The sequence below is a fragment of the Elephas maximus genome, chromosome 2 (genome assembly GCF_024166365.1).
Source record: "Elephas maximus indicus isolate mEleMax1 chromosome 2, mEleMax1 primary haplotype, whole genome shotgun sequence".
Lineage (NCBI taxonomy): Eukaryota > Metazoa > Chordata > Mammalia > Proboscidea > Elephantidae > Elephas > Elephas maximus.
In genome coordinates, this window is record NC_064820.1 from 129,618,590 (window position 1) to 129,643,782 (window position 25,193).

Here is a 25,193-nt window from a genome sequence, read left to right on the forward strand (position 1 = left end):
AAACCTATCTACTGAAGTGAACTCTAACACTTAAGAAAAAAAAATTCTCCTTTATTCTGTTGCCTGTTAGTTACCAGATACTTCTTTTCAAAAGAAAATGGGATAGCAGGAAGAAAGCTGGCGTATTTCAGTTCTATCCTCTGCTGTTTTTTTTTTTTTTTTTTAATTTAGATATTCCTATCAATTTAAAAAAAAAATAGCTTCAAACTTAATTTCTGAAAAGTGACAATTTGTGACTTCACAGAAGTAATAAAATATAATTTAGAGGTAATCAAATATAGGTTGGTTAATTAAAGTTGGTTAAGTTAATAAACATATTTTTGTTACTGAATTTAATATCCAAAAGAGGTATGAATTATTAATTCGGTTTTCCATAGTACTCAGAAAAGACATTTCAAAAGGAAAAGTTCTCTTGAGAACTGATGAGAATATTAGGAAGATTTTATAAGTAAAAATGCTGTAGCTCTAAATTTAAGTCTAAGTATACTTACTAACACACCCTTGATCCAACCAAACTTCACGACTCCTTTACTTTCCACAGTATATGTGACCACAGCATCTCTTGTTGGAGTAGTTTCCTCCCCGTTTGCAAACCCATCCTCAAAAGGTTCCTGGTTAGAAAAGGAAATGAGAATTACACATAAGAATTATTTGAAATTTAAAATCATCTGATTAAAACATACATAATAAACATGGGTAAAACTAACATACTCTTAACCTTATTTAGGACAACACAGTACAGACTGACATTCACGAATAAAGGTTTTCTGGCACAATATGAGGCAATAAAGTACAAGAAAACCTTTATTACTGAGATTTTTAAAAAATTAAAATCTCACCATAACAGTAAGAGTCTCAAATATTAATTAAAATTCAGTAGGATTTGAAGAACAAAATGAATACAGTTTTCTAAGTATAGGCTACCTAGGTCAGTCATTCAGACCACTTTTGATATTTTTGCCTACTTTCCAGCCATAACTTCACATTGCTCAGTTGCCACTCTTCTCACATTAGAAATTTCAGTGTTAACAATTTAGAACTTCACTTCCTCACCAACATTTTTCTCTTTAAAGTCCGTGATAGCAGGATTCTCACAGATACCATGATTCACTCATAATTCCTCCCTCTAGCCAGCAGCGCCATGGCGGCAAGTCCTGGTGACCTGCCTGGAAACAACTCCACGGCAATGGGATTGGTTGTTAGAACCTTGTCAACTATGGTCTAGATTTACTGTAGTACTTTTGAAGAACCGTGCTCAGTGGTTCATGCCTGTTAGTTAATTCTGAATATATAATTTTCTTTATATTATTTACTAACTACCCAAAAACATTTGACCATGGGAATAACAAATTATGGATAAAACCATAAGAATGGGAATTCCAGAACACTTAATTGTGCTCATGAGGGAACTGTACATAAATCAAGAGGCAGTCATTCGAACTGAACAAGGAGATACTGAGTGTATCAGGGTTGTATCCTTTTGCCACACTTATTCAATCCATAATGCTGAGCAAATAATCCAAGAAACTGGTCTACATGAAGAATGCGGCATCAGGACTGGAAGAAGACTCATTAACAACCTGCAATATGAGATGACACAACCCTGCTTGCTGAAAACAAACAGGTCTTGAAGCACTTACTGATGAAGATCAAAGACTACACCCTTCAATACAGATTACACTTCAACGTAAAAGAAAAATCTTCACAACTGTACCTACAAGCAACATCATAATAAATGAAAAAAATACTGAAGTTGTCATACTTGGATCCACAACTAACGCCCATGGAAGCAGCAGCCAAGAAACCAATGTACAGCACTGGGCAAATGTGCTGCACAAAGACCTTTTTTAAAGAACCAAAAAGCAAAGATGTCACTTTGAGGACTAAGTTGTGCCTGATCCAAGCCATGGTATTATCAGTCATCTAATACGCACACAAAAGCTGGACAATGAATAAGGAAGATCAAAGAAAAATTGATGCCTTTGAATTATGGTGTTGATGAAGAATATTGAATATACCATGAACTGCCAGAAGAATGAACAAATAAGTCTTGTAAGAAGTACAGACAGGATGCTCCTCACAAGCAAGGAAGGTGAGACATGTTATCAGGCGGGAATAGTCCCTGGAAAAGGGCATCGTGCTTGGCATAGTAGAGAATCAGCAAAAAAGAGGAAGACCCTGAACGAGGTGGACTGACACAGTATTTACAACAATGGGCTCCAACACAGCAACAATTGCGGGGATGGTGCAGGAACGGGCAGCAGTGTTTCCTTCTGTTGCACACAGGGTCGGTTTTGACTCAGTGGCACCTACCAATAATATCTACTTCAGTCTTCAAAAATTTGGGGCTTTCATAAGAAAAAAATTAGATTTGAGAGAAACAACAGGAGTATGAATAAAAGTATTTAAAAAAATTTTTTTTGCTTCTAATACGACAAAATAACACAATGGAACAACAGTAGTATTATCTAAAGCTAAATGATGTCAGGCTTTTGAACAATCAATAAGCTGTAAGGATTGGGACCTTTGGAATTATTTCAAACTATATGCATGCTACATCATCAAACCTTGGGACAAATATCCTCATGTACGAAATCAATGTCTGAAATAAAGTACTCACATCCAAGATAAATCACATACATTCTGTATTCAAACTTTCCCAATCTATGATTATTTCATCATATGCCGTACTAACTCTTTGCATTCCACCAATGCAAATTCCATCAATGTAGTCATTTTACACATGTAAATGCAGACTTCCTGGTAATACCAGCTCATGAAACAGTTAAATATTAAACAAATCTCAAAAGCACCAATGCTATCTCAAGATAACGATTTTCAACACTGAAGAGCTAAGTCTTACATGATCCTAAAAAACAGAAATACTGAAATTAAGAGTTAATGGGGATGGTCTTCTGTTCACAAAGTACAGCTGCTTATGCAAAGACCTCAGAAGAACTTTCCGGACATTTTTCATAAAAAACAATTTTTTTTTTTTTTGGAAGACCCTTCTTCCCCCCATGCTAAATTTTCTATATAGTCCCCTCCCAAAAGTTTTTACTTATAAATAAAACAGATTTATGCCATCACCAGGAACAGCATGTTCCAAGATTTCAGATCTCTATAATCTTTTGCATATTCAAGGTTGCAATAACTGAACTTTAATAATTCACAGACCATAAACACACCCTGTGTTAAGATTTTCCTTCAAATACCAACATCCCTACTCTCAAGATTCCTAACGGGTGTACATAAACCATACTATATGATCTTTAAAATGAGCACAGGTGGTAGGTGCACTCCATTCACTCCCAAGGGTCATCCACACCTACACCTCCTCACCATTTCCTTCCCTGGAGAAGGGAAGAACTCTAACAACAATTTTCTCTTCACATAAATGGACTGTAGCAAGCTGTGTTACCACAGAGGAAGATCTACCTAATAATTCACATTTTTCTCTCTCTTAACATGTTAGCCAAGCAGACTCAATTAATTTCAATTAATTGCAATTTTACTATATGCTTTTCAAAGTGCTCCCAATCTAGATTACCTTAGATTTCATACTTACGTAGCTAAACCACTGCTAATTCTTAGATTTTCAAGCAATAGAAACACTGCATAAGCTAGATACGGTAATTTAAGGATATTTTCTGAAAACTATCTTACCTAAGCTTTTAAATGATGTTATTAAAAGAAAAATAATCAAATTTTAAACTAATCCTCATGTTTGCATTAATTATAAGTATAACCTCACAACTATTTGCAATATTTAAAAAAAAGAAGTCATTCTAAGATCACTAAGAACTTTACTGACAATCACTTCTGACTGCTGTTGTTAGGTGCCATCGAGTCAATTTCAACTCATAGTGACCCCATGTGACAGAAAAGAACTGCCCCATAGGGTCCCCTTGGCTGTAATCTTTACAGAAGCAGATTGCTAGGCCTCTCTTCCACTGTGCCGCTAGATGGATTCGAACCACCAACCTTTTGGTTAGCAGCCATGCACTTAACCACCAACAGGCCTCCTTCCACTTTGGATAGTAACACAAATTAAAAAAAAAAAAAAAGATCATAAAAGACATAAATTATAATAATTTCCCCGATAACACAGTTTCATTAACTATTATCTGATTATTGTACTGTCCTAATTCAATGCGGGATGTCTCTAGGCCTAAGGTATATAGAACTAACCATCCGCATTTAAAAAAAAAAAACTAAAAATTAATCTAATCTGCTAAATATAGCTTTATTAGGATATAGTTCATATACCATGCAATTCACTCATCTAAAGTGTACAATTCAATGATTTTTTTAGGAATATTCACAAAGTTACACAATCACCACCACAGCCAATTTTAGAACATTTTTATCATCCCAAAAAGAAATTCCACGCCTGTTAACAGTCACTGCCCATTTGTCCAGCCACTGGCAACCACTAATGACTGTCTGTCTCTATGGATGTGCCTATTCTGGATATTTCACATAAATGGACTCAAACAATATGTGGCCTTTTGTGTATGTTTCAAGGTTCATCCATGTTGTAGCATGTATCAGTACTTCACTCTTTTTTATAGTTGAATATTCCAATGTATGGATAGACCTCATTTCATTCATCCAGTCATCACTTGAGGTACATTCGAGTTGTTTCCACATTATGATTATTATAAACAATGCTACATACAAATTTTTGTGTGGACATATGTTTTCATTTTTCTTGAGTGCAACTGCTGGGTCATGTTACACTTTTTGAAGTGACTACTTCTGGTAGTTTTCCTCATCTCTTCCTTTGTTTCAGGCTGCAGTTTGTCATTCCTCATTTCAGTGAACGTGCCTGCCTGTTGTCATCCCTCTCTTGCTTAGAATCTGGTATGAACATGAAAACCAGTTAACTATTAAAAATGTTAATACGAATAAACAGCAAAAAAAAAAATTCTGACCAGGGGCCTACGCTGCTCAATCACAAGAGCAACTCACTCTATGTTTTACTTCTACTGTTTGATGTTTTCCAGAGAGTGGAGAGTCAAGGACAATCTCCAAAAAAAAAAAAAAAAAAAAAAAATCACTCTGAATTGGGATTGGTGACTTGATTGTTCAATTAATCAAATAAAGCCAGAACAAAAATGTTTGCCTGTTAATTCAATTAACATTAAAACCAAAAACCAAGCCAAACCCATTGCTGTCGAGTCGGAGTCACAGTGCCCTATAGAACAGAGTAGAACTGCCCTGGAGGGTTTCCAAAGAGCGCCTGGTGGATTCGAACTGCCAACCTTTTGATTAGCAGCCGTAGCTCTTAACCACTATGCCATCAGGGTTTCCAATTAACATTAGACAGAAATTCCTTAACTTTCACTCTAGGATATTTAGTGCTTTTCAGTTAAATTCATGAAAGACTTCAGAATATTATACAACCTGCAAATTTTACAAGAAAACATAATTTGCTTAATATACGCATAAAAGACATCTCTATTCTTGTATCTTACAAGAAAACCAGAGATGTGTATTCCTATTGTTTCCATGGCTAACTAATGATGTAATAAAAATAAAATTCTTATATCTTAAAAGAAAACCAGAGATGTGTATTCCTATTGTTTCCATGGCTAACTAATGATGTGGGTGTCTTTTTAGCAATGCAAAAGTATGCAGGCATTCCAAAATGTTTGCTGTGGGTGTTTTATCAGAATTCCACCTCAAAGCTGAAGATCTAGCAACAATTATTTTGCTAGCTTCTACCATACTATGAGCAACTATGTTCAGAAGACAAAGTAAGATTTTCAACTATGGATGAAGTAGTAACTTGAAAATAAGGATGAGTCAACACAAAATGAAAAGTTTATCTCCTCATCATCTTTTGGTAGGTCTATTTAAAAATATTTTTATTATTAATCTCTAAAATAAAATTTAAATTAAAATCAAATAAGTATTTACTAGAATTATTTGTAGTTCAGCAATAGATTAGACAATGAAATTGGATTTATAACTGTATAGTATTAATTTCCTGAAATACCAAGAAATCAAAGTAGAATAAACATTTTGTCTCTTTAAAAAGGTTAGTTTCAGAGAAATAAGGCAATTGTTAAGTATGGCATTTTGTCCAAAAAATTGATAGCAACTTTATAATCAAGGAAAATTTCAAATACACAATTATGAACTATAAATTATACTGATATGTAAATAAAATATTCAATCTATAATTTTCACTGAAATAGTTTTTTTTTTTTTTTTTTTTTACTGTTTTCCATACTAATGGATAAAAAGCAATAAACAACAACATAATAAATGACTCTGAACACACATTATACCTCAGATCTTTTTGGGGGGAAAACTCTTTGAAGAAGTAGCATTGGGATTCTGAGTCTACCAAGCCAGGATTGAAGGTAAGGAAGAGTAGAGTGGGGAAGAGAGGAAGAGGCTTGAGAAAAAATGGAAGGCCCAGATGTTAGACCATTAGAAATACGGATACTAGTAAATTATGTCAGCTTGTAAAAGAAATGACTACTTCAGTTGCACATGCTGAATTTGAGGAACCCTGAGACAATTAAAGAGTTCTAACAGGCAGTTAAAAATTTCATGACTGGAACTTGGGAGAAGGGCCAGGGATAAAGAATTAGCGGGTAAAGCTACGGAAACAATGAAAAGAGAAACTTATAGGGAAAACATGGTCAATTAAACGTTTTTCTGAAGACACAGAAAATACAAGAAGGACATTCCTGGTCTCCATGGTCATAATTTCTTTACGGATGGTAGAGAAAGGGAGAATTTTTATACTAGGTATAATCTCTTCACTCCCTTGTATATTCAAAACTTCCACCTCAACTTGATCATTCTTCGTTCTTTTTTAACTAACCATGCTTAACTTTTTACTGCCTCAACAAGCCAAACTTGCTTAAAGAAATGTAAGGTACATTCTTTAATGCATGCCAACCGGGCCTCACTCCACATCACCAAAACAATTTTGCTAAATTACCCAATGACCTCTCTGTTGCCAAATCTAATGGACAGCTTTCAGCCCCAGTCTCACTTAACTTCCTTCTGAGGCAGCATTTGACACCGCTGACCACTCCCTACTCCCTCTTTCTTGAAACACCACACTCTCTCTCCAAGCCTCTTCTATCCATCAATTAAATGGTAGAGTTCCTCAAGACTTGGTCTTAGAGCCCTCTCCTTTTCTCACACTATATTTTCTTTCCACAGTCGTGTCACAGCTTTAAATACCATCTACTGGAGCCCTGTTGGCACAGTGGTTAAGAGCTACAGCTGCTAACCAAAAGGCTGGCAGTTGGAATCCACCAGCCGCTCCCTGAAAACCCTACAGACAGTCCTATATGGTCGCTATGAGTCAGAATTGAATCCATAGTAATGGTTTTTTTGGGGGGGGGGGGTATATGTGGTAAGTCAAAGGATGGCGCACATTCATTTCCAGACCACGCCTCCCCTATGAGTTTCAAACCTGTACATAAATATGCCCACTTGATGTTGCCACTGGGATATTTCATGTTTACTATTCTAATTTTTACCAAGAAGAAAAAGAAATTATCAATGTGCTGTAAACGGTGACTTTTCTCTAAACAAAAGGAGAAGGACATAGTTTTTCTTCTCTGGATCTAGTTTTTAATTCCTGAAGAATTCAGGGAACATGTACCTGTCAATAAAGTGTATCTGACCAGAAACATATTGTTGTTGTTGTTAGTTGTCACGGGTTTGATTTTAACCAGAATTACAGCAAATTCTTAAAAATTAAAATCCTTTATAATGCTTTAGGGCTTAAAATATATTTAGTTTTTTCCTAGATCTGCATGTTTTAGAAACTTGTTTTTTTTTTTCAGTTTTCCAATATCCAAAAATTAACTTATCTTTTGATTTACCAGTTTAAATTATCATTTACATATCAAAGGTCATATTTCAATTCTGCTTGATCAAAGAGAAAAGACTACTTACAATACAGTGACTTGGTTTCATGATTTCTCAGTGAAAAATTCTTGTAATACAGAGCTATTGTTTCTTCCCTAACACGAGAACTTTCTTAAGTCTTTTAGACACAACCTACGATAAAACCAGATTTCTTTTTTAAATACTGGACAAAAATCAGTATTTAGGAAAAACTACCCAATTTTTCTAAAATTACAATTAAAAAGCCTTAACACTCTAAGACATCAATGTTTTCTGCAGCACTTTCACAATAGCCAAAAAGTGGAAATAAACCAATGTCCATCAGTATATAAATGGGCAAACAAAATGTGGTATGTACATAAATTGGCATTTACTCAGTCACAAGGTGAAATGAAGTCCTAATACACGCTACAACACAGGTGAACCTTAAAACATGCTGAGTGAAATAAGTCAGGCATAAAAGAACAAATATTGTACAAACTCACATATATGAAATATCTAGAATAGGCAAGTGCATAAAAACCAGGGAGAGAGAAGGAACCGTGGTGCTGTGACTGTGAGCCCAACTGCTAACTAAGAGGCCAGAGGTTCAAACCCACCCAGCAGTTCTGCGGAGGGAAAAGACCTTCCGTAAAGATTACAGCCTTGGAATCCCAATTGGGCATTTCTGTCCGATAGGGTCACCATGACTCAGAATCCACTCGACAGCACACAACAACCAGGAACAGGTGGGAGCTAGGCTGAAATGGTGACTCACTGCTTAGGGGACACTGAGCTTCTGTTAAAGGTGACAGAAACATTTGAGAATAAGTAATGGTAATAACTGAACAACATGACGAACATAAATTAATGTCACTGAATTGTACATGTGAAGAATGTCGAAATGGCAAACGTTTTGTTATGTATATATTAACTACAATGAAAAGAAAAAAAACAGTATGTGCTCACAGACCCGTCTTGGTAAAGTCTTTCAATAGCATCCCCTTAGGGGTCAGGAGGCTCTTTAAATAAAAATCAACTTGAAATAAGACTGCACCTAAAGCAGCTGAGGCTTCCAGGTGGCTGTAAAGTCAGCTGATACAATCTGATTATAATACAACTATTTAAATTTAAGGGCCAACGCCATGTTTGAAATGTGAGAGCATGACTGGCTTCTTGTTGCTGTTGTTAGGTGCTGTCAAGTCAGTTCTGACTCATAGTGACCCTATGTACAACAAAACAAGACAATGACCAGTCCTGCGTCATCCTCACAATCATTGCTATGCTTCAGCCATTGTTTCAGCCACTGTGTCAATCCACGTTGTTGAGGGTCTTCCTCTTTTTTGCTGACCCCACTTTACCAAGCATAATATCCTTCTCCAGGGCCTGATTCCACCGGATAACACGTCCAAAGTATGTGAGATGTAGTCTAGCCATCCTTGCTTCTAAAAGGCATTCTGGTTGTACTTCTTCTGAGACAGATTTGTTCATTCTTTTGGCAGTCCATGATATACTCAATATTCTTTGCCAACATCACAATTCAAAGGCATGAATTCTTCTTCAGTCTTTCTTATTCATTGCCCAGCTTTCACATGTGTATAACGTGATTGAAAACACCATGGCTTGGGTCAGATGCACTTTAGTCTTCAAAGTGACATCATTGCCTTTCCACACTTTAAAGAGGTCCTTTGCAGCTGATGTGCCCAACACAGTGCATCTTTTGAGTTCTTGACTGCTAGTTCCATGAGTGTTGATTATGTATCCAAGCAAAATGAAATGCTTGACAACTTCAATCTTTTCTCAGTTTATCATGATGTTGCTTATTGGTCCAGTTGTGAGGATTTTTGTTTTATGTTGATGTGTAATCCATATTGAAGGCTGTGGTCTTTGATCTTCATCAGTAAGTGCTTCACGTGCTCTTAGCTTTCAGCAAGCAAGGTTGTGTCATCTGCAGATGTCCCGTTCTTCTTCATATAGTCTAGCTTCTCGGACTATTTGCTCAGCATACAGATTGAATAGGTATGGTAAAAGGATACAACCCTGATACACATCTTTCCTGACTTTAAACCATGCAATATTCCCTTGTTCTGTTTGAATGACTGCCTCTTGATATATATACAAGTTCTTCATGAGCACAATTGACTTGCTTATTTCTATGTATTTCAAAAGAATTAGTGGGACACTCATGCCTAGGTGGCCTGGCTTTTCAATGCCTGACCAGTCTTCAAGAACAAGGTTACATACACACAGCTGGCCCTATCAGAGCAAGGGCAGCAGTTTCCCTGGGAATGGACAAGCACTCAGTGCCTTGTCTATGCTGTTCCAGTTCCACCTGTTGAGCAGTTCAGCCCCATCACACTATGGGAGAACCAGAACCCTTGCCAAAGAGCAGCTGACATCCCTCTGGAAACTAGGGATCCTCCCCCTCCCACCACCACTGCTTCTCTGAAATAGATATAGCATTAGAGCTTGCTCACGTTTTATAGATCCATGGTGAGTCTATGCTTCTACATAAAGGTCTGTTTATTTAAACGAACAACATTTTTGGTTAGCACCATCTCTGGAACTAGAAAAGTAGTTCTTAAACTAATACACTAACTTACAGGATTAATGCGAGGAGCCATAATACTTATAAACAAATATATCTTATACTGATCAATTTTATATTTATCTTATAAAGCAATTTATCTTACTGCCTTATTTCAGTTTACAAAACAAAGACGATTATTTACTGAAGATGAAGAAAGCTGAAAAAGAAGGAAACTATGCGTATTAAGAAAAAGTTTTAGTTTTTCAATAAGACAACGTACTGGCAAGCATCTAGCTGCTAGTTATTAATTCCTTTCTTACCGTCTCAATATATGTATCAATTACTTACCCAGCCAAATGAAGACTAGAGAACTATACTGAAAAAGCTTACCAGCACTTTGATCTATGAAATAAAATTTGGACCCCAACCAAAACCGATGCACCTTTTTACATGGTAAATCAAATTTTACCACATAATCTTTAGTGATTAAAAAACCAAAACAAACAGAGAAAGAATGGGAGGTATGGGTAGGGGTGAAACACAAGTCTGACAATAAGGAAGATCACAAAAACCAACAAAAGTCTCTTCCAGGAGTTAAATTTTACATTCTATCCTAAATTAACACCTGTGCTAAATGAAATGTAAGATGGAAAAGCCTATTTAATAGTGTAACAAACTGCCTTCCTAAATACATTTTATTTCCATCTGTTTCTGAGATATTCCCTCACCATTTTCTGTAACTACACAAACACCTGGAAAATATAACATGGAAAAAGCTGACATTTTTCTTCCATGATTCTTGAAGAGTTTAATTCCGGATAAGAATTGGTTTGTAAGTTGGGAAATAATTTGGCTTTGCATATTTGGGGGGTGGGAAGAATCCTGGCACAGAATTCAAACCAATTCAAGCCAAGTTTATTGTGATATGTGCTAATAACATATCTAGAAATAGCAGTTTTTTCTACCTTCAAGAACTTATAAATTTCTTATAAAAAAGAAAATCACAGATAGCTGTACATAATCTAAGTTCTAAGAAACTAAGAATTTTTAGCATATAAAGCCCTCATAATCTGTCTGCTTTAATAACAGCCACCATTTACTGAAAACTTACTATATGTGTCAGATTCTCTTCTAAATGCTTACAAATTCCGTTTCCCTGAATTCTCCCCCTTCCTTGAGAGGTAGGTAGTATTATCCTTCCCCACTTAACCAATGAGGAAACAGCCTTTTGAGAGATTAACTTGCCCAAATTCATGAAGCTATTTACTGTGGCAGAACACACAATCTTCTAAATAGTAGAATCTCGCATACCACCCATGAGCCAAGGTAAACTGTTTTAGGTAACTATTTTGGGTAAGGGTACAAAAGATAGGCAAATCATCAAACTCAGGAAACTATCCTGCTAAAAGTCCCCAAGATTATTTTTAGTGTTTCACCTTGCTTTATTGTTTCCCTCCTTCCTCTGCTTCCAAATCTACAAGCTAAAGGCTTCTAACAAGGTCCTCATAAAATCGACAGCAGAGGTTGCACTAGATGGCACAGAGAAGATCTTTCATATCTTTACAGAAATACCCCCAGTATCTAGTGTCTAGGAAACTGTTGCCCTACACAACTGCAACTGACAGCCGTACCACACCACCTATCAAAAAAATTAAAAAACCAAATCCATTGCTGTCTATTCCGACGCGAACCTAGGGAGTTCTTTAGTGTCCAGACAGAGCCTTTCTGGGGCATGTCAAATGTTGAAGTATGAAATTCTGCACTAGAATTATATGGGTTATTTAACATTGAAGGTTTATTTGGAGGCTACTGTGGGAGAGGGGCAGGTAAACTAGCCCAGTCAGGTCATTCAGTTTCTCTGTTATCTAGAATTTTCTTTCTCCAATTTAAAAAACAAAACCCTCACGAGCTGTCCAAGTTACCGTGTCCTTTTAAATCACTGTCCCAAGTCATACCAAGCTTTCTTCCCTTACATGCTTTCCCATGGCAATCTCTTGACCCCCTGACCTGTGCATCCATGCCTTTTCAGGAAGGCTTGAAAAATAAAATCATCCAGATTTCACATACCCGCTAGCTATGTGAAATCTGGCAAAGTATTTAACCCCTCTGGACCTCACTTTCCACATCTATGAAGTGGGGATGATAATATCACCTACCCCATACTGTTTGAGAATATGGAGAAAATATGATGATTTGGCAGAATACATTGCTGGAGGGACTATGAATTGGTACACAACTTTGGAAAAAAGCTTAACCATTATATTCTCAAGCTGAACCTAGCAATTCTACAATAACCTACAGATACACAATGCTTATGTGAAGCCGGATACCTGTATAAAAACACTCACAACAGTATCATTTAAGCTTGCCAAAAGCTAGAAACAATCCAAACACCCATAACTACAGAATAAATAAGTAAAATTGCAGTATTCTGATATAATGGAAGATACATAGGAATAAAAATGAATGAACTACGGTATGTCACATGCATAATATTGAGCAAAAGAGGAGAGACAAAAATATACTATATGATTCCATCTATATGAAGTTTCAAAGCAGACAAAACTAGAATCATAGTCCTTACTAGAAATGACAATCTATTATTACAACTGCCAATGTCATATAAATAACTGATATTGAACAAATACATGCAAACACTATAAAATATCATTTAGACTCTTCTACACATGTCCTTATAATTTCATATTGGTAGAGTTTAACACTACCTCTGGAAAAATAAAACAGAAACACTGACCTTCACATACAAATACAGCAAACCATCAGTACGCCAGCAGGGTTCAGAGCAAAGAACGTGGCTTTGAAGACTGATGGTCAGACTACTAGAAATGTTTTACAACTTCTTTGGCACTAAGAAAGAATAAGCTTAGTAAGTGATAGATTTTCTCCCTCAGTATTTCCCTCAATGGCAAATGATATGCACATTCAGTAGAGCTAGCTAACGTTAATACTCGAATGCCTGATATGACAATAAAAGCAAAACTTCTGGGCCCAGCTTATTTGAGCAAATTAAATCACTGTAAATGATAGCCAGATATGTATAAGGCACTGCTATACAAAAATTTATTGCTTTGTTTACAAGCAGCTTATTTACTGATTTAAAGTAACCCAAAATTATACTTCAAAAATGTTAAAGTTCACCCCAAAATGCTATTGAAATCCTAGTAACTTTTGAACTAGACTATCAATAAACATATTTTGAAGATCAGTATTTCTCATACAGTTTAATAGCATCTGCTTATTACTAAGGTAAATCAAAGTGTTAATACTATGAAACAGCCATTTTAGCAACTAAAAACGAGTGCAAATATATGAAAATTTAAAAGCCAAAGGCGCTAGGTTTCAGATTTACTAATGATTTTTTTCAAGTACTACCCAATTATGAGGAAGCCCTGGTGGTGCAGTGGTTAAGCGCTTGGCTGCTAACCAAAAGGTCAGTGGTTGGAACCCACCAGCAGCTCTATGGAAGAAAGATGTGGCAGTCTGCTTCCGTAAAGATTTATAGCCTCGGAAACCCTATGGGGCGGTTCTACTCTGTCCTATAGGGTCACTATGAGTCGGAATCAACTTAATGGCAATGGGTTTTTTTGTTTGTTTAGCCAATTGTATCATCCCAAAGCTACCAACACTTCCTATCCGTGCTGTCGGTGATTGGTGTATTCAGTGTAATTCTCCCCGTACAGGCTGCTCTTTCAAAACAAAGTATTGTTTTACAGGAATCCAATCTGCTCTGGTTAACAATGCTCTATTAATATCCAGTGGCATTAATGCAAAGCTCAAAACTCAAGTACCACAGATAAAAGTGGATGGTGTGACATGTGACTTTACAGTGAACCAAGTCAGAACTGCTGATTGCAGTCAAAGAATTCAGTACTCCATCTAACCCATCATGTTCTTTACTAACCATTCAACAACACTGTTACCATGAATGCATTTAAAAAAGCGTAACTTATGCCTCACTTCAAATTCCACACAGCTTGTTAATATCAAAAACTACTAGCTTGAAAACAACTACGTACTACTGTTAGAGGGACAATAAGAGTCTCCATATGGTCTAGGACACTACACTGATTCTCAAACCTGGCTCTCTGGAAATCACCAGAAGCTTTAAAAAATTACATATATTTACTGGGTAAGAAGTGAGGGAAGTCTTGTAATTTTTCCCCAGGGGACTGCTTTTAGAAATTTGGGAATCATTGATCCAGAAGATAAGTACAGGCAGTGTCTTGGTTACCACAAGTGGCTGGCTTTAACAAAAAGAATTTATTCTCTCAGTCTAGCAGGTTACAAGTCCAAATTCAGGGTGTCAGCTCCAGGGGATGGTTTTCTCTCTCTGTTGGCTCTGGAGGAGGATGCCCTGTCATCAATCTTCCCCTGGTCGAAGTACTTCTCAGGTGCAGGGATCCCAGGTTCAAAGGATTCACTCTGCTCTCAGTGCTGCTTTATTGGTGGTATGGGGTCCCTGACTCTCCACTTGCTTCCCCTTCCCTTTTACCTGTTGAAAGATAAAAGGTGGTGCAGGCCACACCCCAGGGAAACTCCCTTTTTTTGGATCGGGGTGTGACCTGGGTAAGGGTGGTGTTACAATCCCACCCTAATCCTTTTTAACATAAAATTACAATCACAAAATGCAGGACAACCACACAATGTTGGAAATCACGGCCCAGCCAAACTGATAACGCACATTTTTGGGGGGACATACCATGACAGGTAGGCAGAAGACTCTGTTTCAGAAACATACAGCCCCACCAAGTATTAGCTATGTGCCCTTTGGCAAATCACAACCTTGCAAAGTATGACTGCTACTTCAAGACCTTCTGAAAGCTCACTTACTCCAAGGATCAATATGAAGAACAAACAAGGATACGTAACTGAAGGGTGCTTTGGAAACTCTAAGGCTTTATACAATATTAATTCTTCACAGGCTTTTCCAATTAAACATCTCCATTTTCAGACAGAGATTACTTTCACTGATTCAACAAACACTTACCAAGGGCTTAGGATTTTACAGACACCTTTATCTCAGGAAGAATTCTGTGCAAAATTAGAAGAAAGTCTGTCTAACCACTTTAAACTAGTGATGAGTATTTAATGTGTCTTAGTTTTCTACTGCTGCTATAACAAATACTACAAGTGGATGGCTTTGACAGATGCTTATTCTCTCACAGGAAACCCTGGTGGCATAGTGGTTAAGTGCTACATCTGTTAACCAAAGGGTCAGCAGTTCGAATCCGCCAGGCACTCCTTGAAAACTCTATGGGGCAGTTCTACTCTGTCCTATAGGGTCACTATGAGTCAGAATCGACTCGACGGCACTGGGTTTTGTTTTTTGGTTTTATTCTCTCACAGTTTAGGAGACCAGAAGTCCAAATTCAGGATATCAGCTCCAGGGGAAGGCTTTCTCTGTCAGCTGTGGGAAGGTCCTTGCCCTCAGTCTTTACCTAGTCTAAGAGCTTATCAGCGCAGGGACCCCAGATCTAAAAGGTGCTCTGCTCCTGGTGTTTCTTTCTTGGTGGTATGAGGTCCCACTCTTCTCTGCTCGTTTCTCTCTTTTATATCTCAAGAGATTGACTCAAGATACAATCTAATCCCATAGACTGAGTCCTGCCTCGTTAATATAACTGCCTCTAATCCTGCCTGATTAACATCATAACCCACTGCCTTAAGTCTGATTCCAACTCATAGCTAGGATTTACTACACACAGGATAATCATATCACAAAATGGTGGACAACCACAAAATACTGGGAATCAGGGCCTAGCTAAGATGACATGTATTTTGGGGGGACACAATTCAATCCATAACAATGTGGAAGAAAAGACAGAAACTGAGTAGCTACAAGCTTTTTGTCTATTTTCAATTGACTAAATAAACTGCTGTAGGTTCTTAAAAAAAAAAAAAACATAAATCAATAAATCACCTAAATAACAGGAGCTTGAATAATATTAAAGTGAAGGATATTGGAGTGAATACCAACTGGCAGACAGAATGCCTGTTCCAAGTTCCAGCCCTGGCTCTGACAGTTACAGGTCCTATAATTGTGGACGTGGATCTTTTGGTCCCCACATTCCAAACGTGCAAATGGAGTAATCTGCCTGTCAAACACCCTTTAGGAATTCTAAAAAAAGAAATATAAGGTATGTAGAAGAACTTAAGATCCTTTTGTACTACATTAATTTGTATATTTGGTATATTATCCAACATGTAGAGTCCACTGCCAGGTCTCTGGTAGGCACTAGAGACATAATGGTGAGCAACGACATAGCCTGCTACTCATAGAGTTTCACATCAACTAAAGGAGAAACACAAGAATCAAAAAAAAACACGTAAATGAATATACTAACACAACCTGAAATCGGGCTCTAAGGGAAAAGGAGTTTGTCCTAGACTGGGAATGAAGGCTTTCTCTCTGAGGAAATAAGGATTGAGGTGAGATCTTATAAACTGAAAAGTTAACAGTATGCGTATGGGGGTGAGGGTTTCCACAGATAGCATCATGTACAAAGGCCCTGTGGCCAAAGGAAATATTGTGCCATTGAGTAAGCGAAACACTAAAGAAAAGGAAGGCTAGAGGTAGACCATGCAGGGCCAGTTACAAGCCAAGGGATGACATGGGGTTTTGTTTTTTAGAAGATCAATTTGGGTACGATAGTGATGCGAGACCATGGTGAACAGGGGGAGCCCAGTTAGAAAACTATTGCAAGAAGAGATGCTGTAGCTTGAACTAGTATGGTAGCTGTAAAGACGAGAACAATATTTATGAAGTTGATAGAAAGTATCTGGTAATGAAGTGGATGTGAGGGGTGAGGGCAATGTGTCAAGAATGTCTCATAGGTTTCTTACTTGTACAATATGATGAATAGTGGTACCATTCAGGGAGACACAAGACACACTGGAAGACACACAGGGAGACACAAGACAAAAAACTGTTTTGTTTTTTGCAGGTGGAGGAAGAAAAAAGTTTGTGATTCTGGGACACCACTGAGACATTAAGCAGAAATGTCAAGCAGACATTGGATGCCCAGAACTCAGAAAAGGGGCTGGGAAGAAGACAAATATTTGAGTCATTAGCCTACAAACGATGCGGCATGTTGTCGCTGTCAGGTGCTGTGAAGTCACTTCTGACTCATAGCAATCCTATATACAACAGAATGAAACACTGCCCGGTCCTGCGCCATCCTCACAATCATTGCTATGTTTGAGTCCATTGTTGCAGTCACTGTGTCAATCCAACTCATCAAAAGTCTTCCTGTTTTTCACTGACCCTCTACTTTACCAAGCATGATGTCCTTCTACAGGGGACTGGTCTCTCCTGATAACACGTCCAAAGTACACGAGACAAAGTCTCGCCATTCTCACTTCTAAGGAGCATTCTGGCCATACTGCTTCCAAGACAGACTTGTTCGTTCTTCTGGTAGTCCACAGTATATTCAATATTCTTCACCAACACCATAATTCAAAGGCATCGATTCTTCATCAGTCCTCCTTATTCACTGTCCAGCTTTCACATGCATATGAGGCTAAACAGTTAAATAACACCACTCCCTCAGTTTTTATTTTTTCCTTCTCCTTCTCTGGCTCTTTCAGCTTGTTATTTTTTGCAGTGTATTTCTAACCTAGCCATCCTCAAGACTTAATTCTGACGCTTCTTCATTTTTCCTCTCCCCATAGGTTCAGAATAAAACCAAAGAAACCAAAACCATTACCGGAGAGTCAATTCTGACTCACAGGGACCCAACAGGGCAGAGTAGAACCGACCCATAGTGTTCCAAGCAGCACTTGGTGGATTCGAACTGCTGACCTTTTGGTTAGCAGCTACAGCTCTTAAACCACTACGCCACCAGGGTTTCCAAATAGGGAGAAAAAAAAAGAGGAAAGAGGGAAGAAGAAACGTCAGAATTAAGTCTTGAGGATGGCCGAGATAGAAATAAAGGAGACTGCAAAAGATATCAGGCTGAAAGAGCCAGAGAAGGAGAAGGGAAAAAAACTAAGAGAGAATGGTGTTATGGAAGTGAAGGAAGTTGACAAGGCAACTTCAAAAAACATCAAATGCTACTAGAAGGTTGAATGTTGCTGGAAAAAAAAATGTTTCCTGGAATTGGTGATAGGGATGGCAGTCACTGGTGACATTAACAATAACTATTTAGGTGAAATGATGGGATAGAAGCCATACTAGAGAAATGTGACAAGTGAAAAGTGAGGAAGTTGAGATAGCAGGTAGCAGTCTCACAAGACTGCAAATGTTTTTGAGTATGAACACAAACGCACATGGAAGAATTATCATTAGCAGTGGGCAGATTTTTTTTACTTTTTAAATCCCAAAACTTATCTTTCCTTCTAGCCAGGTAGTCACAGTTGGTGTGCGCTTGGGGAATGTAAAGTAATTAATGGGTAAGTCAGTCTTCAGCAGCCATTGGCAGGGATGTAGCAAGCAAGATAACTGAGTGGTACAGCCCGTCGCAAAAATGGCCAGGAATGAACATAGCCTTCTCAGAGAAATAGCTACAAGTGCTAAAGGGGTTAGTAAGCATGTTTAGTGTTTTACATAATAAGTCCTTATTACGTGGGAGGAACTGCCCACCAAGACACATTCAGTAAATAGGAATGAGACACAAGCTCTGAAGTGTGGCGTTGAAGCTGAGACTTGGAGAGTAAGGTGATAATAAAGCAGAATATTTCAGGCCTAAGGAACAGCATATATGAAAGTAGTAAGGTGAGAAAGTGCTTGGTACGTCCAAAGAACTAAAAGAAGGCCAGTGGAGATTTTATCATCAATGCAGTAGGAAAGTGTTATGGACTGAATTGGGCCCCCTTCCCCCACCCCCTCCAAAATTCATGTTGGAATCCTAACCCCTATACCTACTGGAGTAATCCCCTTTGGGAACAGAGTTTTCTTTAGTATGTTAATAAGGCCGTATCGGTGTGGGGTGTGCCCTACACCTAATCACTCTTCAGTTATAAGCAGCAGCAGAGACACAGAGGCAAGTAAGCACAAACAGGAAAACAGAAGGATCAGAGGAAAGCCAGGCTTACAGAAAAGAGGAAAGGCTCTTCTAGAGCTAGCAGAGAGAGCAAGTCTTCCCCTTCAGCCAGTGTCTTGTTCCCTGAATTCAAACTTTTAGCCGCCTAAACTGTGAGAAAATAAATTTGACCTTTAAAGCCTCTCACTTGTGGTATTTCTCTTACAACAGTACTAAGAAACTAAGAAAATGGCTACAGAAGGATTTTGTGTGAGAGAGCCAAACTCTGGCTGCTAGGTGGAGAATAGGTTGGCAAGGGCTTGAATGAAAATGAAAACCCAAGCTGTATAGTAAGAGACAGTCACATAAATCAGTAATTACAACATCACTACATCCTCTTCCTCATTTCTCTCAAGTTACACACTCATTCCACTTTCAGGAGGCCAAGGTGGAGAGGTGATGGTGATAATCCTCACGGTGTTCTCAACATCCCTGTCAGCTGAGAGCAGGTCTGAAGAAGAGAGAAGAAAGGGATAGTAACCTGGAGCTACTAAGTAAGTCCTGGCCTTGGAGTCAGAAAAACCTGGACATGAATTCCAGTTGTAACACTTTCTATGACAGTGACATTAGGCATTTTTTTCAGCTTCTCTGAGCTCATTTTATCATGACTAAAAAAAAAAATATGTGTAAGATCTATTTCTTGGGAATTAAATAAAAAACAACTAGTTGAGCAAGACATAGAAACACTCCGTATAGTTGCTCCCTTCAACTTTCCCCTTTTACTTTTACTTTTAACAACAACAAAGTCCATATACTAGGACTTGACATACCACTAGCAAAAGGCTCCCAAGCCTTGGCCTAAGGACAACTGCAAAGGTAAACATTTAAAACTGTTTTAATAATGCCCTAAAATCCAACAGGGATTATTATTCTGGATTGACCACCACACTTCCCTGTATTTAGTAATCACAGCTTCTATCACATACTCGTTCTGAAGCTGTCCATCAAACACTTCTTTGTCAACTCTTCATTTTCTTTTTTTTTTTTTAATTTCTGGAATCAGCTTTGAAGAGTTCTGCCTTTTTTAAAACTCTTCCCTCAGCTTTCCTGACACTGCTTTCCTGGCTATTTCTCACTAGCCTGGCAGCTCCTTCTTAAATTTCCTTTGCTAGTGGCACCTCATTCTCTAACAGACTGAGTTTCTTCACACCCAACCCTGGACTCTACTTAATTATCTATCTATCCACTCTCCCTAAATAATTTCATCTACAACTTTAAAGCACCATCCCTTCATTTCTCAAAATGACTCTCAGAAAAGATCTCCTACAGACTACTCAGAGTTCTCCTCCCTCCTAAAATCTATTCCTTCTCCAGTCTTTTCTACCTCAAGCAAGAGTACCACCATTTATTCAGTTACTCAAGTCCAAAACCTGGAGTCAACTTCCCTCCCTCTGCCACATCCAATTCACCCCACATCCGATGAGTTCTACTACAGACTCTTATTATCTCTAACCCAGACTTAATAGCTTGGGTCACCCTACTTCCATTCTTGCTCCAGCCAATCCATTCTTCACCCAGATGTGTTAAAACAACACACATCCTGTGACTCCCTCACACAAAATTCTTCAGTAGTTTCCTACTGTATTTATGATAAAATCTACACCGGGCTTCTTTTAGTTCTTTGGACGTATCAAACACTTTCTCACTTCACTAACTACCTTCACATATGCTGTTTCTTTGGCCTGGAATGTTCTTCTGCCTTACTGTCAACTTACCCTTCAAGTCTCTGCTTCAATGTCACAGTTCTTGAAAAACGGTTCCCCAATATCTCAATCAAGATTAGGTCCTGTAACAGCCTCACTAGCATTCAACTCAACAGGTTTTTTGGTCTTAGCATTCTATAGTTTTCCTTCATAGCACTGAAATTATTTGTTACTATATACTTGCGCAACTTTTTCATTAATGTCTGTTTAAACAGAGGCATTATCTGTTCTGCTAATCGCTGCATCATCCCACAGTGCCATAGCCAAGTAGACTGCACCTAAAAGCCACGGAGAACTCATGAGTCTTTGCTCTAAAACAGTTACAGCTGCTCTACAGCATAATACAGAAAGATGCAACATGGTTATTTAACTACTCCCCCTTAGTTGGGTATTTAGGCAAAACACATAAAAGTCACAGTGCAGAACAATGAAGGCAAATCAAGTAGAAAGAAGACAACACGGTCCTTTCCCTTAACGAGTTTCTGGAGAGCTTGTCTTTTGCTCCTCCATAGTTCCTAAACAGATTTAGACACACAGTAGATACTTAAATACTTAGTGATTACTACATGACAACATGTAATCAAGCAATAGAATTAAATGCTATAGAAATTCTACACAGTATGATTCACTGAGCTAGAAGCATTAGAGACAATTTTAAGAAGCTAAGAATCAATCTAGACAGGGTGATGACCAATTGTTGAGGATTTGGCCAACCCAGGTCATCAGTCCTCCTCTACCAGCTCCCCAACAGTATCTCTATAGCCATGATGTACTACTTAACATCACACATGTTTACTTCGCTTGCTAAAATTCTACATTAAAGTATCTTCAATGTGTGGTTCTATGCTTAATTAACCTAACAGACCTCTTTTGTTGGTCATAAAGGACCTAAGTAGTTTTTTTTTAATTCCTTAAGTACTCATTAGACTACTTGTTGCAGCAATGAAAATCCAAACATTGCATTTTATATACTACATTCACCTAAGCCTCTAGCACTCTGTGAGAATCTAAAAGAGAAATTCTTAGAGTTTAACACTGTACTTCCTAAAGGACAAATATAAGGACAAAATAGTAACTACACTGGCCATTACTTTCCAGGCACTGAGCTTGGTTCTTCACGTGCAGTTTTTTCCAATCTTCACAATAACCCTGAAAGCTGAAGAAGCTGAGTTTGGGTGACTTCTTGAACTACTACACAGCTAACAATACAGATGTTATGTTTAAGACACTGTAAACCCACCACAACACACACACACAACATAAAAAGCCTAAGGAACCTATAGTTTTAGAGAATCTGAAGAGCTTTGTTATTGAACTTAAAATAACAGAAACTTCCTAGGAAGCACAGAAGGTCAAGGTAACATGCTCCAATTCAAAAACTCCTTCTAAAACTTTCAATACAAAAAAATAACTTTCTAAAAAGCAAATAGACTGCTTTACTACGAAGCTACTCCACTTTGGTGAAATCAATCCGCATAATATTTTCAATAGTAAAACGCTCTAAGACAAGAAAAACTGCCAGTTTCATATCTACTTTAGCCTACAAAGATTTTGGACTTTCATAAGAAAAAACTTAATTTGAGAAAAACAACAGGAATATGAACAAAAGTGTTTTAAAAATTGTTTTTGCTTCTGATGCGACAAAAAACCACAACGGAATAAGAGGAGTAGTATTATCTAAAGCTAAATCATGTCAGGCTTTTGAACAGTAAGATGTAAGGGTTGGGGCCTTCACAATTATTTCAAACTGTATGAATGTTACACTATCAAACCTTGGGACAAATAAATATCCTGTTGTATGAATGTCTGAAATAATCAAATCCAAAACAAATCACATACATTCAGTATTTAAACTTTCTCAAACACGATCATTTCATGCTATGTGGTACCAACTGTTTGCATTCACAAAATTCCAATAATGTAGCCATTATACACTCGTAAATGTAGCCTTCACAGTGATACCAACTCATAAAAAAATTAAACATTCCCCAAATCTCAAAAGCACCAATGTTATCTCAAAATAATGCTTTTGAACACTGATGAGATATGTGACCCTAAAAATAGACCCTAAAAAACATAATTACAGAAATTAAGAGTTAATGGGATTGGTTTTCTGTTCACAAAATAGCTACTTATGAGAGACCCCAGAAAACCTTTCTGGGCATTCTACATAGAAAAACCAATTGTCTTTTTTTTTTTTAAATCCTTCGTCTCTCCCCCCTCCAAACTTTTTATATAGTCCCCTCTCAAAAGGTTTACATTATAAATGAAATGGATTTATACCATCATCAGAAACAGCATGCTCCAAGATTTAAGATTTCTATAATCTTTTGCATATTCAAGGCTGAAAAAACTGCACTTTAGTGATTCGCAAACCACAAACACACCCTGTGTTAAGATTCTCCTTCAAACACCAACGTTCCCACTCGAGGGGTCCCTAATATAAACCATGTATTATACAATCTTTAAAATGGGCACAGATGGTAGGTGCGCTCCCTTCTCTCCCAAGAGACGTCCACACCTAAACCTCCTGAACATTTCCTTCCCGGGAGGGGGACAGGTACAAACACAACTGTCCTCAGAAAGGTGGTAGCTGTCAAGCTGGGTGAGAAAAAAAAGCGTAGAAGAGATACATAACTGGATGCGACGGCTGTTGAAGCCAGCCTCCCCAACATCACGTTTTAACTAGCCTAACCCGCTGCAAACTTTTAAGCTATTAGGTTACATTCCTCTGCAATTCCACTCTTGACAGCTGAATCCCGAGACGCCAAAAAGTAGAGCTCTTTCATTCCCGCCACCTCACCCAGGGAGGGCTGCAGCCACATCCCGCGGTCAGCGCGGACCAGTGGTCAGGGCGGAAGGGAGCTGCAGGGAGGGGGCTGGCGAGCTCACCTTTTCCAGCTCGTCGTGGAGCTCCGCCAGGCTGGGCCGGAGCAGCTTCTCGCCCAGCTGCGCGGCCGTGTGCCGATAGTGGTCGATCCTCGGCACCGCGTCCATGGTGTTGTGGCCGAAAGTGCGCAGGTAGTAAGTGTTGGTGTGGGTGTCATAGTAATAGTGCTGGTGGTGCCCGCTGCCGCCGCCGCCGCCGCCACCCGAGTGCAGGCTGCTGCCCTCACTCAGCACCGTGTCCCCGCCGTTCTGGAAGTTCACATTGGGTCCGTCGCCTGCGACACCCGCCGCATCCGACAGGCTCTCGTCCGCCGACGAGGAGGCGGCCGGATCCACGAAGTTCACGCGGAAGCGGCCCTTGGCTTCCTCGCTGCCCTTGGTCGGCCCGCTCTCCCCAACGGCCTTTCCCGACGCAGGGGTCTCCTTCTCCCCCGTCCCCGCCGCCGCTGCGGCAGCCGCGGCCCGCCCGGCGCTCTCGGAGACCAGGTCCACCTGGAAGCGGCTCTGGCTCGGGGTGGGCCCCAGAGGTCTTCCCAGCCCGTCCCCGGCCGCCGCGACGCCCTCACCGCGGACCCCGCCGCCGCCCCGGCTAGCGGCCGCAGCATCCTCCGGCGCTGAGGGCACAGCGGTACCGGGCAGGTCCATCCCCGCAGCGGTCAACGCAGCGGCTGGCGGCGTCTCCCCGGGCCCTGCCGTCCTCGGGGCGCCGGAGGAGGGCGCCGTGGGCCCCGGCTCCATCGCCTCCCGACCACCGGCGAACCCGGAGAAGCCTGGCAGACGTCGCGGGCTACGCGTCCTCCGCGCCCCTGGCCGGCGGTGGCTGCGGCCGCAACGCCAGGTGAGGGAGTCGCTCTCCCCGTCGCCCGCTTGCAGCCGCTAGCCCGGGCCGATGCGAACGCCGCCAGCTGCAGAGTCAGCGCGCGAGTGAAGCCGGCGCGGGGCGGGCCTCGCTGTTTAAAGCCTCCGCGGGGCCGCGGCGGCTGCTGCTCGGGCTGCAGCACGCGGGAGGCGGGGCTGCCGGCTCCTCCGCCCCTCAGCCCGCCCACCCGCGATCCCGCAATAGTGCGCGGCGGACGCTCCCTCTGCGCCCGAGCCTCCAGGACTCCTAAGCGACCCCACGGGGGAGCCGCCCGCGCAGGGGCCGCGTCCAGCCAGGCGCGCCGGGCC

The 25,193-nt window shown here is 39.6% G+C and overlaps 1 protein-coding gene across 1 annotated transcript in view; it reads right to left on the bottom strand.

Annotated features, from left to right (window-relative positions):
- SLC12A2 (solute carrier family 12 member 2) overlaps positions 1-24,850 on the bottom strand; it is a 99,338-nt gene extending 74,488 nt beyond the window's left edge. The window contains exons 1-2 of the mRNA XM_049873243.1: positions 24,030-24,850; positions 492-611 (exon numbers count right to left, since the gene is read on the bottom strand). Of these exons, the coding sequence (XP_049729200.1) occupies positions 492-611; positions 24,030-24,764 (855 nt within the window). The 5' untranslated portion in view covers positions 24,765-24,850. The remainder of the gene's footprint in view (positions 1-491; positions 612-24,029) is intronic.
- Positions 24,851-25,193: the final 343 nt, after the last annotated feature.